The sequence below is a fragment of the Trachypithecus francoisi genome, unplaced genomic scaffold (assembly GCF_009764315.1).
Source record: "Trachypithecus francoisi isolate TF-2019V2 unplaced genomic scaffold, Tfra_2.0 Lachesis_group10, whole genome shotgun sequence".
NCBI classification, from domain to species: domain Eukaryota; kingdom Metazoa; phylum Chordata; class Mammalia; order Primates; family Cercopithecidae; genus Trachypithecus; species Trachypithecus francoisi.
In genome coordinates, this window is record NW_022681455.1 from 55306983 (window position 1) to 55326637 (window position 19655).

Here is a 19655-nt window from a genome sequence, read left to right on the forward strand (position 1 = left end):
CCAAAGTGCTGGGATTACAGGTGTGAGCCATCACGTCCGGCCACAGAAAATATTTTAAAATGTTTGTTAAATAAATGAGTGACACCAAAATCCAAACAATTTAATTTTCCACCATTTAAGCGTATAGTTTGAAATTTCCCAAACTCTGCAATAATGTTTAAAATAAATTGCATCACAGATTCAGAAATAATCCACATTCTTTTCATGAACTATGCTGATTAGTGCAAGCCACACGATTCAGAAGATTTGCAGTACAATGTTTGGGCTGTGAAACTAAAATCATTTACAAAACAGATTGGAATGGAAAATGCCACGTTCAGCTGAACTCACTTTAGCAGCCACAATAAAGTGAATTAACCTCAAATGGGTGATTACATAGAATTCTGCTTGAGCAACTCTCAATTTCCAACTGTTAGTGTCTATAAACAAAGTTGTAAGGTATTATGTGTGCCATAGGCTACATTAAGTGAGCCATCAAATGAAGAGCTTGTCCTCTTTGCTTAAAATTACAGAAATGCATGAAATCTGTTGTGTGCTTTTGAACTAGTAAGTGTAATATTATTAGTGAACAAATTGTGTGTCCTTGTCTGACTTTCTCAAGGAGTTTAAGCCTCATTAAAAGAATTAGCTAATACATTGCTGTGAACTACTTAAATTCTCTCTCTCTCTCTCTCTCTCTCTTTGTCTCTCTCTCTCTCTCTCTTTCTTTCTCTCTTTTTGGCAATTTGACTCAGAGTACTCAGGAAATTCTACAGATTATTTTCTAAAACTTATTTTTTTTTAAAGAAGTTAGCTTGCTTGACCCTTTCATTTATCTGTCAGCATTTTTCCTAGTTCAGACCCTTCATATAATTCAACACTAAATCTTAATCATCATGTGCTTGTGTTAATTTATGTCACATTTATTCAGCACATACTCTGTGTCAGCTATGGTGTGAGGTACTGAGGATGGACTGTAATAGATATTTGGGTCTGAAACTATAGTTCAGCTTTTCAAGGTCTTTGAAAGACCTTCTCCTCCCCAGCTCTTATCACAAAGTTTTCTGCTGCTCTTTATTCAGCACTCTTCAAAGAGAACTTAAGATAAATAATAGTTGATGGTGACAAATCAGTCTAGTGTGAGAAAATAGCAAACAAATTACAATTGCAGAGGCAGAATCAGGAAGGCAGTAACTGGAGTCCATACAAAAAAATAAAGAGCACCAGTAAAGGTAACTACATAGGTAAATACAGTAGACAGAATAAACATATTTATCTTCTGTTATCTGATTTAAAGAATTACTGCATAAAACAATAGCTATAAAATTGTGAAGATTCACTTTATAATGTATACAGATGTAATTCAAAAAGGAGGAGGAAAGGGAGCTATATTGCAGCAAATTTGTTTTATACTATTGAAATTACATTGGCATAATCTAAGCAGATTGTTTAGATTAAGTTGCTAATTTTAATCCCCAGTGTAACCAGTAAGAAAATAATTTTCTGAAAAATGTAGAAATATAGGTAAAGCAACAAAAGAATTAAAATAGTATACAGAAAATATTTAACACAAAATAAAGCAGTAGTGAGGAAATAGAAGAACATAAGAGATACAATATATATAAGTCAGAAATAGTAAAATGGCAGATATAAATTATATTTTCTTAATGATTAAATAAATATAAATGGATACAATACCTCAAAGGGCACAGATTGACATAATAGATAAAAACCAACCAATAATAATAATTAAAAAACCCGTGATTCAACTTTATGCTGTCTACAAGAGACATACCTCTTATTCAGATATACAAATAGGTTAAATGTAAAATAACAGAAATACTAAAATAATCACAAAAAGGTAGTTAATGTGCTTATTCTAAAATTATACAAAATAAATTTTAACAAAATATTGCTATACATAGAGAGGGATGTTTCATAATGATGATGGAATCGATCCATCAAGAAAATATAAAAGTTGTAAACATAGATGCAATTAACAACTGAAACCCAAAATATACCAAGCAAAAACTAGTAGAATTAAGGAGACAAGTAGGCAGCTAGACAATTATAGTTCAAAATGTTAATACTCACTTGCAGTAATGGAAAGAAAAAACAGGCAGAATAGCAACAAGGAAATAAAATATTTAAATAAAACTATGAAACCACTGGACTTAACAGATATTTATAGAACACTCCACCAAAAACAGAAGAATGCATGTTTATCCCATGTGCACATAGAACATTTTCCAGGTTAGATCATAAGATATGCTCTAAGGCAAGCCTCAATACATTTTAAACAATTAAAATAATAAAAAATACATTTTCCTACCATGATAGAATTATAATTGTGTTAATTAGAAATTAATTATAAAAATAAATTTGTGAAATTCACAACTGTATGAAAATTAAACATAGCACTTTTAAATAATCAATAGGTAAAACAGGAAATCATAAGGGAATTTAGAAAATGTTTTTAGATCAATGAAAGTGAAAACACAACATATATACATATACAAAATGCAGCAAAATAAGTGCTGAGAGGGAAACTGATAGGTATAAACATTTATATTAAAATAGAAGAAAGATTTTAAATAGAAAACCCTAATATTCCACCAAAAGAAACTAAAAAAATAAAGAAAAAAATCAAAACCAAAGAAAACAGTAGGAGGGAAATAATAAAGATTAGAAAGGGAATAAATGAGGCATAGAAAAACAATAGAAAAAAAATCTATAAAACAGAAAGTTGGAACTTAGAAAAGATCAGAGAAAAGGACCAAACCTTTTCCTAAGTTAACCAAGAAAAAAGAGAGAAAACAAAAATCACTAACATCAGAAGTTATCTTCCCAATTTGATTTGCTTTTGCTTGATCTATCACTACTGTCATTACAGAGATAAGAAGAGAATAAGAGGACAGTATGAAAAAATGTATGCCAACAAATAGCCTAGATGAAATGGACAATTTCATAGAAAGACAGAAACTACTGTATCCTACTCAAAGAGAATTAGGAAATCTGAATAGAGATTGAATCAGTAATCAGGAAATTTCCTACAGAGAGAAGCCCAAGTGGCTTCACCATTGAATTCTACTTAACATTTAAACGAGTATTAATGCCAGTCCTTCACAACTTTTTCCAAAAAATACAAAAAGAGGAAACACTCTCATTTCCTTCCATGAGGTCAGAATTTCCCTGATACTAAAACCACAGACATTACAATAAAATAAAACTACACACTAATATAGTTATAAATATAGATGTGAAAGTATTCAACAAAATGCTATCAAATCAAATCCAACAATATATAAAAATAATTATACACAATGATCAACTGAATTAGCCCACCATTGCAAGGTGCCTTTAACACGTGAAAATCAATCAATGTAATGCATCATATTAATGAAATAAATGTCTAAAACCACATGATCATCTTAATAGATGCAGTAAAAGCACTTGAAAAAAATACAATATGCTTTCATGATAAAAAATATTCAATCATCTGGGAATGAATGGGACTTCCTCAATTTGACAAAGGTCATCTATGAAAACTTCACAGCTGACAGCATACTTAATGGTGAAAGACTGAATATTTCCCTACTAAAGTCAGAAACAAGACAAGTATGTCTGCTACAACCATTTTCATTCAATATTGAATAGAACTGATTCTTTACAGGGCAAACAGGCAAGATATAATATTAACAATAATAAAAAATAAAAGGCATGAAGATCACAAAATAAGAGGTAAATTATTTCTACTTGTAGGTTATGTGATATTTTATATAGAAAATCCTAATGAATTATTTTGCAAAACAAATACATTAGAACAAATAAATGAGTTCAGCTAGTTTCCAGGATGAAAGATTAATATACAAAAATCAATTTCATTTTTATGCATTAGCAAAGAAAAATCATTTAAATAGCAACAAAATTAATCAAATACCTAGAAATGAATTTAATAAAAGAAGCTTAATAAGAGACTTTGTCCAGGCTCGATTGCTTATGCCTGTAATCCCAACACTTTGGGAGACCTAGGCGGGAGGATCACATGAGGCCAGGAGATCAAGACCAGCATGTTCAATGTGGCGAAATCACATTCCTACTAAAAATACAAAAATGAACCAGGCATGGTGGTGCAGAGCAAGACTATAATTCCAGCTATAAATCCCAGCTACTCGGGAAGTTGAGGCATGAGAATCATTTGAGCCTTCGAGGCAGAGGCTGCAGTGAGCCAAGATTGCACCCCTGCACTCCAGTCTGGGTGGCAGAGTTAGACTCTTGTCGAAAAAAAAAAACAAAGGTCTTCAGCATAAACATGTATATTTAGAGAATGTTCAGAAATTATAGAAACATGGATTCCATGCAGCAGTTATAATTCCCTAAAAAGAGAATTATGAATTCACTGTATTGCTGAGGATTCTAACATAACCACCAAAGATCCGGGGAGAAAATTACCCTATTTTTGTATTTTAAAAGGTGCATCTGCTAAATGATGTGGTTCTCCTCTCTATATAGGCAACAAAAATAAGGAAAAGGAAATGGCTCTGGATTATTAAAAATAAATAGTATGTTGATCAAATCAATTAAATAATATTCCTTCAATATTTTCAAGTCCTATACATGAATATCATTTACAAGCATAATTATTAGCAACTTCAATGAGTAGTCCACCATTATACAAGTTTCTCGAGTCAGCTATTTCCATTCAAGCATCAAATAGTCCATTTCTGTAACATTTTGTTCTTCATCACCATATTCAGTCTCAGAAAGGTTACCAACACAGTCCTTGAATTACATGTAGTACAGGTTAAGCATCTCTAACCCCAAAACCTAAAATTCTAGCTGCTCTAAAATCCCAAACTTGTGAGAGCTAACATGATGCCAGAAGTGGAAAATTCCCCCGCTACCTCATGTGACAGGTCACATCAAAAGTCAACCAAAACTTTGTTTCATGCCCCAAATTATTAAAATTTGTTTCAAGACTATTTGTATTGGGTGTTTATAAAACATAAGTACGTTTTGGGTTTAGACTTAAGTCCCATCTACAAGATATCTTATTATGTATATGAAAATAATCCAAAATTCAAAAAAATCTCAAAACACTTTTGGTCTCAAGAATTTCAGATAAGGGATTCAATCTGTACACAAAGAGTACACATACAATTACAAAATATCATTGAAAAAACTTAAAGAAGGACTACATAAATGAAAAGATATTCTGTGTTTATGGATTGGAAGATTCAGTCTTGTTAAAATAGAAATAATCTTCAAATTAATCTATGAATTCAATACAATTCCTATTAAAATCCCAGATGGCTTTGCATTTTGGACACAAATTGATGAACTGATCCTAAAATTAATGTGGAAATGCAAGGAGTAGAGAATAGCCAAAATAATCTTGAAAAAGAAAAACAAATTGGAAAACTTACTTCCTAATGTCAAATCTTAATAAAAAGCCAAAGTAACTAAGACAGTGTGGTACTTGCATACAGTTAGTCACATAAATCAATGGAATAGAATTCATGGTCCACAAATAAATGCTCATAGTTATGATTAATTGAGTATTGATAAATGTTTTAACACAGTTCAATGGGAAAAATCATAACCCTACAACAAATGGTGTTAAGGCAATTGTATATCCACATGCAAAAGAATGGAGTTGAACCTCACTTCATACCATATTCAAAACTTAACTCAAAATGAATCACAGATTTATATGTAAGTGCTAATCTCTTAGAAGAAAGCACAGAAGCAAATCATCATGACCTTGGCTTAACCAATAGGTTCTTAAATATGACACCAAACCACAAGCAACAAATGACAACATAGATACATTGGACATTATCAAAACAAAAACTTTTGTGCTTCAAACTGCACCATTAGAAAAGTTAAAAGTCAGCCCATATAATGGCAGAAAATATTTGCAAATCATTTTTGTGGTAAGGAATTTGTATCCAGAATATCTAAAGAACTCTTATGAATTAATAATTCAAAAAACAATCACAAGTAGGCAAAGATTTGAATAAACAATTCTGCAAGAAGATATACAGATGGTCAATAAGCACATAAGGTGTTTAACATCATTACTCATTAGAGAAATATTAATCAAAATCATGAGACACCTATTCACACACAACAGGATAGATTTTTTTAAAAGGCAATAATCATTATTGGTAAGGATGTGGAGTAATTGGAATCCTCCTACATTGCTGGTGGAAATGCAAAATGATGCAACTGCTTTGGAAAACAGTTTGATAGTTCCTCAAAATCTTAGAGAATTATCACATGACCCAGCAATTCAATCTCTAGCTATATACCCAGAGAACTGAAGGCATGTTTACACAAAAACTTACACATGAATGTTCATAACAGTATAAAATTCATAGTAGCCAAAAAGGGAAACAACCCAAATGTTATCAGTGAATAAATGGATTAACTAACTGTTCTATATGCAAGCAATATAATATTATTCAGCTATTAAAAGAAATGAAGCACTGATATGTGCCACAAGACTGATGAATCTTGAAAACATAGTAAGTGAAAGAAGTCAGGCACAAAAGGCCACGTATTACATAATTCTATTTGCATGAAATATTGAGAACAGGCAAATATATAGAGCCAAAATAATTTGTCCTTGGCAGCGGCCAGCAGAATGGGACAATGAGAAGTGACTACTAATGGATTTGGAACCTCATTTGGAGGTAATGAAAATGTTCTCGATTAGATAGTGATGATGTGATAGTTGCACAACTGTGAATATTCTAAAAATCATTTTTGAACCCCTTAAAGCAGTGAGGTTTTGGTATGTGAATTATATCTCAATAAAATGTCTTTTTTTAAAGAAAAAAAGAACAAAAATTATGGATATTTAAAAATTTTAAAAACGGATTTTTTTTTTTTTTTTTAAGAAAATTCTGCTGCTGAAACCACAGGGAAGCAAAAATGGTTAAACACCCAATTTGACATGTTAATGTAATGAGAGACTATAATAGGAACTATCCCCAGGTTGTTTTTTCTGTACTTTCTGACTAAAGTATTTTTCTGTACTTCTATAGACTTTAAAATGGTCCATAGGTGTGCAAAAAATGAGAGAACCTATTCCATGAAACCATATATCAAGTCCCAGAGAGCAGAGGGAAAACCTTTTTTTTTTTTTTTTTTTTTTTTTGCAAAGAAGAAGTCATAGGCTGTGTGACAGAATAATGTTGTGAGACAACAGATCTGGAGTTGGACAAGGGGCAGGAGGCATAGTGAGAAGACCAGGTATTGCAGTTGTCACCCATAAGGGCCATCTGTACACTCTGAAAGTGGAGCTATTCATAGTGAGAATGATGTTAAGAAAAACAACAAATAAAATTATAGTCCTCATTATAAAAAATTTAGCATGCAAATCTTAATTTTTATCAGAGCAGTACCGAGGTAAACAAAAAGTGTCAGGAAGTCATGGAATTTAATGTGAAAAACTCCCTCGGAGTTGGAACACAGTCATCTTCATATGGTGGGGAGTGTAAGGGGCAAGAAAAATTTTCACGGTCCCTGCTGAACAGGGAAATGTAAGGAGATTATTGCTGCATATAAGACAGCCAGTGCCTACCAAATATCTGTTGTACTCCATTATGATGAAATGGGTAATGGGTTACAGAATAGGGTAAGGAGAAAAGAGACCTGTCCTACAAGGTTCTTAGCACTTAGCAAATGGAGCAGGCATTTGCTATGCGTTAAGAAAAATCATCATCCAAACTCTCAGACTCATCCAGCCACAAACTTAACTCTTTGTTCCTCCTCCTCCCAGATAAAATTCTTGACTTATTTCCATTTGTCATCTTCTTCTCACTCATGGCCACCTCCACTGATGTCTCAGCTCACTTCAATGTAGTGTCAACTTTCATCACTACAGTGAAACAGCTTACACAAAAATCACCAATGATTTATAAAGAATATACATATTTAAAATGTATTTCTTGATCTTTTGGCAGCATTAAGCAATGTTGTTCGTGGTTTCATTGTTCATATACTTTCTTCCTGCTTTGATTTGAATACGTTTTGCTTCAAATATTTACCTTTCCTTCCCTGACCAGTAAATATATACATCAGAGGAGTCCTCTGGGATACACACAATCACAAATACACTTAAACACTCATTGTACCCTTATTATAAATCTTGAAATGAGTTTTTATAAGTCCTGCAACTAAAGTTTAAAAAAGAATAAATTCTGTTTTTAAATCGTTTTGGCTATTCCAGGTCTTTTGCACTTTCATAAAAAATAAAAATCAGTACTTTCATTTCTACAAAACAGACTGTTGTGGTATTGAATGTGATTAATTGCATTAAATCTATAGATCAATTTGGGGAGAATTGCCATATTAACAATACTAAGCCTTTTAGTGCATGAACACAATGAATCTATTTATTTAGGAGTTCTTTATTATATCTCTGCTTTCATCATTTTCAGTATATATATATTTTATTAAATATATACACATAGATATTTAATAAAAGAAAACATATATTTTATTAAATATCTATGTGTATATATTTAAAAAATAAAATATATACTTATATATTTAATATATTATATATTTAATAAATATATATACTTATATATATTTTATGAAATGTGTGCCTAAAACACATTCTTTTGATATTGAAACCTTTAAAATTTTATTTTCCATTTATTGCTAGTATATAGAAGTATAATTTATTTTTTTGTTTATTGATTTAGTGTCCTGCTCCTTTTGCTAAATTCTTTTATAAGTTCTAGTGGGTTTTTTGTAGATTCTTTAGGATGATCTTTGTAAGCAATAATTTCTTCTCAATAGAACCAATCTGTATGCATTTTATTTATTTATTTATTTATTTATTTATTTTTCTTTTCTTCTTGTATTGGCTCAAAGTCCACAAGTGGTGACAGAAGACTTGATTTTTTGAGTGGTAAGCCAACACTGCATTGCTAGAATAAATCTGATTGAGCAAATGGTATTATCCTATTTATATATTGCAGGCTTTGATTTGATAACATATTTTTAAAGTGCTTTCTATCTCTATTCATGAAGGATATTTAGTTGTTAGCTGTCTTTTGTTATCATATCTTTGATTGGTAAGATAAATGTGGCCTCGTGAAATTTGTTGAAAAATATTATATTTTCTGTACATTTCATTAAAAGTCTGAACAAGATTGGCATTACTTATTCTTTACTGTTTGATTGAATTCATTAATGGACCTATCTGGGACTGGAGATTTTTTCTTGTAGCAAGGTTTGTACGTACAGTGTCAGTTTTGGTCATCTTTGTCTTTCAAGGGCTTTTTCTATTTCATGTAAGTTGGCAAATTCATTGTTTATTCATGATATCTTTAATGTTTGTAGCATGTGTGCCTCTTCCTCATAACTTTATCCTGGTCACAAACACTTTTTAAGACAGAGTAGGTTTTAAGGTCCATCATGTACATGCTATTTCCAATTCATAACTGTGATAATACATTTTTCAGGGTGTATTTTTGTGTTAAATATGATTTATAAAGTTTATTTATAATCATGAAATAAAAGTGGGGTGCATGTATTCTACTTAATCCTTCTCAGTGCCTGCTTGATTGAAATCTATGAGATTTACAATAAGGTGCTAGGATTACTAATGCATAGTTCCTGGAGCTCAGTAATGTCAGTTATTCCTCTGAATTTTATACTGAGTTTCTCTGGATTCTCAGTGTCTCTAGACAGCTTATCAATGGAGAAATTTATGTGTCCTCAAAATGAGTGCAGGATTCAGCATCTTCTATCCTTATTTAGATGATTGTCTAAAAAGGGCATCACTACATTTTTTCCCTGATGTCAGGGACCACAGCTGTTTCTCTTTTTTTTTTTTTGAGATGAAGTTTTACTGTTGTTACTCAGGCTGGAGTGTAATTGTGTGATCTCATCAGCTCATTGCAACCTCCGCCTCCTGGGTTCAAGTGATTCTCCTGCCTCAGCCTCCCGAGTAGCTGGGATTACAGGCATGTGCCACCATGCCCAGCTAATTTTGTATTCTTACTAGAGACGGGGTTTCTCCATGTTGGTCAGGCTGATCTCGAACTCCCAACCTCAGGTGATCGAGAACTGTTTCTAATGGTTGCAGAAGTCATCAGATGCAGAATGTTGATTCTCTCCTTCAGGGGAACAGTTAGTGATAGAATCACTAAAGTTTAATTGATCTTTCAGAGATCATTTAGAAAACAATTCAGGATCATTTAGCAGACACATACAGGCTTTTCATGATAGAAGTCTCCTGGAACTTTCCAGCATCTATTGCTCATTCTCATCAGTTATTTTTAAAAATTGCTATTTAAAATGAGAGTCAGAGAAGAGAAAGTTCCTATCTCTCCCCAACTAATGGGTTAAAAGATTGAGTTGAACCACTACTATGTAAAAAGGGTTGTCTACACGACAAAACATACAGAGTGAGAAGACAAATAATTTATCCGATATTTTCCATTTAAGGGCAGGTTTTTGTTAACATTTGCCTCTTCAAGAGAGAAGATGGTCAAAGGAAATGTCATATTAATTTATCTGTGTGGACATATAAGTAAAAGTCTGTTCTCAAAGATTATCGAACAGACTTTGATCTTGTGGTGTAAAAAGCAATAAAATCCATTGAACATCTATTCTGAGAGGCCACAGGGACACATTGGTCAGTACTGGTTTGCAGCACAGAAACAAAAACCAAAGTTGAATAATCTTATTAGAACTAAGGTGGCCTTTTCTTGTGCTTGTTGGCACGTTTTCCTCTTTAAAAAATTATGCATGCTGAATTTTATTGTTCTGTTCACTAAACCCTATCAATCTTCATGAGCTTACAATTAAGAAAATATTATACTTGGAGGGACTCCCTGCTGTTATCAAATAACTCTGAAAAGAAAAAGAAATGGAAAAGTACAAATTGTGTAATTATTGTTACAAATTCCAGCTATTTGAAATATTAATGTAAGATCACAAAAATCCTCAATGGTTTTGTGTGCATTTTAAAGGGCTGGACCACAAAATTGATTTCAAATAATTTCGTAACTACAAATAGTGGACAACAAAAAATACTTGATTTTTTAAAATATCCTTTCATTCAAAAGTTTGCTTTGTCCGAACTTGAGAAGCAGAAAACCTAAAAAGTTATAGGTAGTTAAGTCCTATCTCTCTGTCTGGCAGCAGATGGCAGTATTGATGCGTGAAAAATCCATACAGGTTGCTTGGCGTTACTTGCTGGGTTTTTCCTTTGCTTTAAACTTTGGTATCTGAGCTGAACAAAAATTCCTAACAAGATAATATGGCTGTCATCCCTTTATCATTCTCCTTTCCCAGGCTTTGTTCTTTTTACAAGGAAATATCCATGCAGCTTTCTTTAAAGATCGACAAAATTTTGATGTTTTAACTTTTTTTCCCACCCAAACTCCTATTTGGCATTCGACTGAATTAATGCCAAGCACATACTAAGCTCAGCAAATGCTCCGGAGAAACAGGCGCTCAAACCTCCCACACCTCAGGCGTCTGGAAGCCTTTTCTGACTGTGTTTTCTAATTATTTCCCCAAAGTGGAACTTATCCTAAGTCAAATTGCAGTAAGGGTCTGTCTCCTCTCCTTTCAGATTCCTGGAACATCGTCTGTAGTTCAGAGAAAATGGAAGCCCCTGCAGCCTGTTTCACAGCCTCGAGGGCCAGGACAGCCGACAAAGTCCCGGATAAGCGCTGTGGCGGCTGAAATAAAGCAGATCCGAGCCAGAAGGAAAACAGCCCGGATGCTGATGGTTGTGCTTTTGGTATTTGCAATCTGCTATCTACCAATTAGCATCCTCAATGTGCTAAAGAGGTAAAACTTACCTGTTATTTGAAAATGAAATAGCCTGCCATTTCTTGATTCTTAATTAACATTTTTTTTTTTTACTAGCCAGAGAAAAACCTAAACTTTCTGCCTAGATACCTTGTCAGGCCAGATGACTCAGTTATGTTGTTACCAGCAGGTAAGGCGAACAGCCTTTAGGAGTGCTCAGACGTGTGCTTTTGTCCATGCGTATTCTCAGTTGCATGGCAGACATAAAACAGATGTTTCTCCAATCTCTTCAAGCTAGTTGCTAAACCTTAGATGCAGACAAAGTTCTAATGCGTAACAACTAATTTACAGCTTGCAGTTCTTTCTTGATGAGAACAAATGGGTTTTTCAAAACTTCGTTTTCAAAAACATAGGCAATTGTGAGAGCATTATCTCTTAAGGATAAAAAGAGGTAAGAATCTTATATTAGTTTTCTAATTATACTTAAAAGTGCATTGGCGAGCACTTTAAAAAAAGCAATCAAGGCAGATATGTATGTCGAATGTCTAAACAGAAGAATTCATTTCCTGAAGTCACTGAATCAAGCTCAGGACAAATATTAATAAAAATCAGTGAGGGAAAATGTGTTATTTGTTACACTGCAGGCACAACTATTAAGTTAAAAATATTGACCCATGACATGAACAGCAGATGCAGAGGCAGCGGTACACACGAAACTTCATGGCCAGCTAACTTTATTGGGAATTATCAAAACTGTTCCACATAGACTGGTCCCAAGGCAATACCAATTCTGTTTACAACAGGCTTCGAACTTAAGCTAGAATTGCTCCTCTCACTTTTCCCTGCTTCAGAATCAATATCATATTCCTCACAGCTGGGAACACGGAAGAACAGCAGCTTTGGCTGGAGTCAGAAGAAAGGTGGTGTAACCCGCTGCAATGGGTTCTCATTCTCTTTGGCCCCTGTTTTTGATTGTTTAATGGCTTTTTCAATGGAGAAGAAATGGAGAATAGACGTTTGTTCAGTAATACTACTTACTACAGTCACAGCCTTAAAGATATATGATTTTTTGTGGCCTGGGTCCTTCAGACATTTATGTCTGCTCACAGACATAAATTTTATTTATGCCAGCTCACAAAATAGAAATTATTTTGCCCTCCATATCTTTTTGTGCTTCGCCTCTTATTATTATTATCATTTTTTTGCTAACAGAAATTTAGTATAAATTTATTATGGCCACCTCTAGATACTGTCTTCTGCTTTTAAGAACTTTATAAACATGTTACTAGATGGGTTTTATTCTTTCTCTTTTTAATCTTCTTTCAGTCTAAATTCAATGAAAATTGGATTTACCTCTCTCTGGGTTCCGTATTTGGATTTCCTGTATCTCAGAACTTGCTCTTTCCTTTTATTTCCAAATACTTTTTTGTCAATAATATTTGTCTTATTCTTCTGACTCAAATCCCTTCCTTTCCAAGGAAAACAAATAACTGTCAAAGGAGCAAGACCATGTTAAATTCAAAATATTTCAAGTTTTTGGGCATTCTACTCTTTTCCACAATATAAAAACTTTTGAAAACAAGAACTTGAAGATTGTTTTTCTTGTTACCACACACATTTTTTTTCAAATGCTTGTATATTTGTTTGTCCTTGCATATGAAATTTGTTTTTTCTTTCTCCCACAAAAGCCATTCCTAGCTTCTTCTCCTTAAAACTTAACTTTTTGCGGATTAGTCAAAACCAATTTCTTTACAACAGTCCAGATTTGTCCAAGATTTCAAAGACATTTTGAGGTAAAGGGTCATAACATAGTACAAATTTCTGTTGTCCATATTGTTTCACTCTATGTAGTATTTTTGTAAAACTCTAGTACGTTTTAGAGCATCACCTTATACCAGAAATGCATTGTTATCATGCTTTCTTGTGGTAAAACACACACACACACACACACACACACACACACACACACACAGATACAGACAATCAAAGATGGAGACTTTAGCAGGAAATATATATGATTTTTGACCTATAATCTTATCGAGTAGCTGTAAGTTATCTGTTGTAGGTTAGCGATTAGAATTTAATAGATGGAATATTTCTAAGTATGGAGAAAATTTTTAAATCGTCTTTAAGGATAGCATAATAAAACATTTTTTAAAGTTTAAAATAATACATGAAAAATTAACACTCATTAATTTTTTAAAATTGCCAAAATTCTGCCCATTGAGAACTGTTTCTTCTCTGGGTATTAAGGAGTCCCAGAGGCAAGTTGCAGATAGTCCAGGAAGACTGGAGTTGAAGGCCTCTGATACTTTGATCAATACATAAATGAAAGTAGGAAAAAGTACTTGAAGACTATCATTTAGGAGTGATTTTTAAATGATACACATAATGAAATATTAATACAACATTATTCAATTGTATTTAGAAAGAAAATGAAATAAGATATATATTCAACTTCTGTATTCTTATTTACAAGAAATACTGCATCTGCTATTTGTGAAAGGGAGAGACCCTTCTCTGACCTGATTTGGCTTTTGATTTATTGATTGTGCTCTGGAGGTTCTGTTCAGGCACTGAAGTTGTTCTAAACCAATTATAGGGTCAGAAACCAATCTGTGGTCAATTCCTGCAACCGAGGAGGGCAGGGGTCAGACCAACCTCTACCAATAGCCTCATTCACCTTTGAATTTAATTATTTAAAAGATACTTTTCTGTTGTTTCTTTTCCTGCAGAGTATTTGGGATGTTTACCCACACCGACGACAGAGAGACTGTATATGCCTGGTTTACCTTTTCACACTGGCTTGTATATGCCAATAGTGCTGCGAATCCAATTATTTATAATTTTCTCAGTGGTGAGTTTTCAACTTTTCTTCCATAAGCCACAGTTCTAACCAAGGATGAGGAATCAATGAACACTCTTCAATTACATGAAGAGTTTAGTTGCTATGTGAGATTTTTCTTTTTCCCTGACCTGATTTGTCTTGAGTTTCTTCTTTTTTGAGGCAAAATATTTGTTACTGAACTCATCAGAGAAAATGAACTAAGTGATTTTTTCCATGTAAAACTTATAAGAAATGTTATAATAGAAAAGTAAACATTCTGAGAAATCAATAACACAAAATCTCACATGATATACTTCAAACTCTTGATTTACAAAAATATAAAATACTTTGTTCTGTTTTGCCTTGCTATGTTATTCCTTTGCCAAAATGTGTAGCCTAATTGAGACAGAATTGGGATCTATTAACTTTTAGATATTTTGCTATATTTACATTTCTCTTGTGTGTATCATCTCTTGGATTTATCTCAATATTTCCCACTGACTACCAAAAGTAGTAGTACTCCAAAATAACACGTAAGTTAAATGATACACACATAGATATATGTATGACTTATACAATTTATATCTGTTTATGGAATCAATATAATTATAAAAATCATTTAAATCACTATTCACATTTTGCCTGACTGACTTTTAGAATTATGTTTTAATTAGCTACATTTTTACATTGCCTTACTCTCCAACTCATTGGCAATTTCTTTGTTATTTCTATCTTTAACTGCATGATGATTTTATATGGAAGAACAGAAATTCATTTTGTGGCATGTTTAATAAAGCATGTGCATCTTCCAACTTGATCTTTGGCCTTCTGGTTGCATAGGTTGAAAAAAAAAGGCAACCAATTAGATTGTTGAGAAACAATTTTGTTCTTTTTTTTTTTTTTTTTAAATCTAGCACAATGACTAAAGCTCTGAACCTTGCACTAAGCAGGTAAAGGCTATAAGGAAGTTGTAATGAGAAGTGTTTGAAGCAGAAGTCACAGAACCAGGTCAAAGTCCTGTTATGGAGGATAAAAGTGAGTTAGAGGAGGCAACTGACAATCACTGATAACTCATTATGTGACTGCTATTGTGCTGGGCCCGTGAACATTCATCTTCTCATTTAATCACTGATAACTCAGTGGGTAGCTGAGGCTAAGAGAGAAGAAATGATTCCCAATACTGCCATTCACATTAATAAAAGTAACTGATTCATTCACATAGTTCTCCAATGTCTCCTCCATAATTTAAAGACAAGGAATACAGTAGTTTTCCCCCTTCAGTCTTTGTTCTTTCTTACATAGATTATGAAACTGGAAATTTTCTGGATATTTGAGTGAATTTTTCTAAGTATTTTGTGGATTTAATTGTTTCAGTATCAGTTATTTAGAGTAAAATGCAGGAGTAATTTTTGTATAATTTTGGCTTTGTATGACATAAGTTTCATTGTGTTTAATTATTAAATATCTCTGAGCATTCTTCCACTGATGATCACTTCTGTTATAGTTATTTAGATAAAATATACCAATATGTGTAAATATATGAGGTTTGACTATAAAGGAATGAAATAAATTCCAAGCACCATACATGAAAGGCAGCCTCATTATTTTATGAAAATACTTCATTGTTTCAAGAGTCTACCAAGCTTCCAATAAACTCAATTTCCTTTTTCTATTTTCCCCATCTTTGCAAAATATTACACCTCATTGTTAGTTTGGCTCAAGGGAGCAACTCAGTTGTACCCTATTCACAACTTGTTGAAGCATTTATGCATAATTCCTTTTCCTTTCATTCTCTCTGTTTGCCAGGAAAATTTCGAGAAGAATTTAAAGCTGCATTTTCTTGCTGTTGCCTTGGAGTTCACCATCGCCAGGAGGATCGGCTCACCAGGGGACGAACTAGCACAGAGAGCCGGAAGTCCTTGACCACTCAGATCAGCAACTTTGATAACGTATCAAAACTTTCCGAGCAAGTCGTGCTCACTAGCATAAGCACACTCCCAGCAGCCAATGGAGCAGGACCACTTCAAAACTGGTAGAATATTGGTTCATATGACAAGGATACCTGAGTAAAACTATCCTTTTTAAAATCACTGGGAACAAAAATTTTATTATCCTATTGATGTGAAGTTAAAATTGCTTGTGGATCTTTTTTTTTTTTTTTTTTTAATCTATTGCTCTTTGGACATAAAAAAAAAGTCAGTTTAAAATGATTTCTCAACTTTTGATTTAAATATGTTAGAAGTTTAACCTTCAACTGAACTTATTTCAGGCTATTTCACTTTTAGTTTCATGTGTTATAATGTGTGTTAATTAAATGTTTAAACATTTCTAATTCTTTTTATAATCCCTTATTATTTGAATCTCTCACATTCAAATTGGTTCCTAAAAATTACGAGAAACTATCCAATGATTTTTTTTGCTACTAAAAGAAGTAGAAATTACTAATTCTGAATTAACAATAGACATGTTAGTTGACTTAATAGTTTTTTTTCTGAAAAAATCACAAGACTGTTGTTATAATGTGATATCTGAGAAAATATTTATATATAAAATAGCATATTGTGTTAGGTAATTCAAAATTGTCTTACAAAACTATATACTCACTCATTTACACAATTTTCTCAGGTTTGCAAATTGACCATTACTAACATTTCTTGTCTCAATATATGGCCAGTAAGACTCTATTACAGTAAAAGTTTTAACATAATTTCCATCTCTAATGAAAGACTTTAACATTTAAGAATAAGCTAAATCACATCATTATGTTCTTTTAACAACAAAAACAAAAAAATGACACAGTCAGCCTCGCTGGATTAAATAAAAAATGCACCACTGTGCTAGGTGCTAGGGAATGAGGTGGGGTCAATGCAAACATGCCTACAAAAGAGCTTCAGTCTAGTGAGGGAGACATGTTGACAGAGTGCAAGGCAGCAAACAATCTGGGGGACAATTCTTGGTCATGACAGAGCAGTGAAGCTACCAAGGACAGTGGTTTTCACCAGAAAGTTTGTAGCACAGTGGCATTTTTTTTTTTTTTCAATTTACTTACAATGACAGTTGATGTCAGTGGATTCCATGTGGGCCTGGGGCTGAGCACCAGGTGGTTAAAAAACAGAGGGGCTTGCTCTTAACTCACACATAAATGAATAGACTATCCTATATTTTGTAGAAAATGTAAGATTTAGGGGTCAAAGCACTGAATATTCAAACTTATTCCCCTGAAAAATTCTTCTGATTCAAATATTTACTTGAAAATTAAAAGTGTTTATGAAAGATGATTTTCATCGCATATTATGGTAACAGGTGTTCTGATTGTATTGAAACAAAAGATATGGGGCACAGTGTTTAAGAAAAACTTTCACGGAAAATTAATTTTTGTTATCTTTTTCATTTTCCATTACTCTCAGAGAAAAGTAATACAGCCTAATTATCCACAATTTGTTTTCAAATCTTGGAATTTGGGGTTCTGTTACCTTGTGCCTTTTATGACTCAAAGCAAAAACTATCTTCTTATACAAGGTTTATTGTGATCATGTTGTAAAATATAAGCACTATATCAGTGAAAGCAAAGTATTTGAACTCTCTCCTTTCTCCCCTTTGTATGTTTCAGAACTTCTTTTCTTATTTATGCTGCATGAAAGGAGAGTTGTAATTTTTGGATCGTGATGACAGCACTTTAAAAAGTTTGAGGATAACTTCAAATAACGTTGATAATATGCCTTAATAGTCAAGTAATAGTTCAGAGGAAGAGTAAATTCCTTAGACCCAAATATACCTATTTATAATTTAAAAGAGAGAAAAGGGAGAGAGATTGGGAGGGAAAGGGGGAGAGAGGAAAAAACTGACTCAGAGAGCAGCAGTTATGTGACGGATGGGAAGTCAGAATTCCTTTGCTCTAAATCAGTAATTCTCAAAATGTGGTTTCTATACTGTCAGCATCAGCATCATCTGGGAACTTACTGGACATGCTAATTTCCACCCTATCCCACACCTACTTAACCAGAAACTTTAGGAGTGATAGCCCGGAAGCTGTGTGTTAAGCCCTACAGGTGATTCTGAAGCACTTAAGATTTGAGATCCCACTGCTTTAAGTGATACCATCTGACATAAGTTTATCAACCTGTGTGAAATAAAGTCTTTTACTGCACAGGTGTCTACAACAGGGGCCACCATCATCGCTACGGTCAATGTGGCTGCATGTCTGAAAGAAGAAGCTGAGTATCAATGTTGACTCTCACTCATGTCATCTTATTAAAAAAATACAGTTTACAAAACAATTGCTATTGATAAGTGCAGTGTGAAAGACTGGTTTTAAGGCACTTGTGTGCTTTACATGCACCTGGATGACTTGAGTTTTTAAGTAAAACTTTAAAATCCCTATCTTATTTATACTTACTAAAGTTTGTTTTGCAGAGGCAGATAGTTTCTAAGAATGATAATTTCATGGAAGGAGATATAAAAATAAAATAAAACCAGTACTTAAACTCTGGGAATATAATAAATCATGTACATAGCACTCAACATGTGAATCCAGGAATCTTTCTAAGAGGTCTGGATTTAGTATGGTTACCTTAATAGGACAAATGATAAAGAAACAGGTGTTCCCAAACCCTGCCAATCTTATGAAACAAAGAGTCAACTGTTTACCTCATTATTTGCTAGTGACACAAATGCAAAGACATCTTTTGAAAGGAATGTGTTAGGACTGTTTTATGCTATACCTTGAATATGTATCTCTCTTTTTTTTTGCCATATTTCAAAGATTTAATGTAAGTTGTCAATGTCATTGAGCTTTTATCAATAGGGATGATATAAATTTATCTAACATTGAATCCATTTTAACTTTGTTATTTCTGAATTTCTATAAAACCACGAAAACCTTCATACTTGAATTTATTTATTGTTGGCTAAAGATTACTCCCAGTTTGTGAGGAAATTTACTTCTGAATTTCCAAAGCTTGGAGAATTTATAGGATATTAAACACCTGTTATAAATTATTGATGAGTTAATTGCAAGTAGCAGACAAAATGATATTGAATTTCACTCCCAAGATACATT

The 19655-nt window shown here is 33.0% G+C and overlaps 1 protein-coding gene across 3 annotated transcripts in view; it reads left to right on the forward strand.

Moving 5' to 3' along the window:
* The window catches only part of HCRTR2 (hypocretin receptor 2), a 134048-nt gene extending 115247 nt beyond the window's left edge, over positions 1-18801 (forward strand). Inside the window, exons 5-8 of one of the 3 annotated variants that reach the window (XM_033217493.1) lie at positions 11588-11808; positions 14505-14626; positions 16403-16628; positions 18747-18801. In XM_033217493.1, the coding sequence (XP_033073384.1) occupies positions 11588-11808; positions 14505-14626; positions 16403-16628; positions 18747-18801 (624 nt within the window). Of the gene's footprint in view, positions 1-11587; positions 11809-14504; positions 14722-16402; positions 16929-18746 lie in introns of those variants that run through there. The other 2 variants (XR_004438790.1, XM_033217494.1) reach the window with 2 other exon arrangements.
* Positions 18802-19655: the final 854 nt, after the last annotated feature.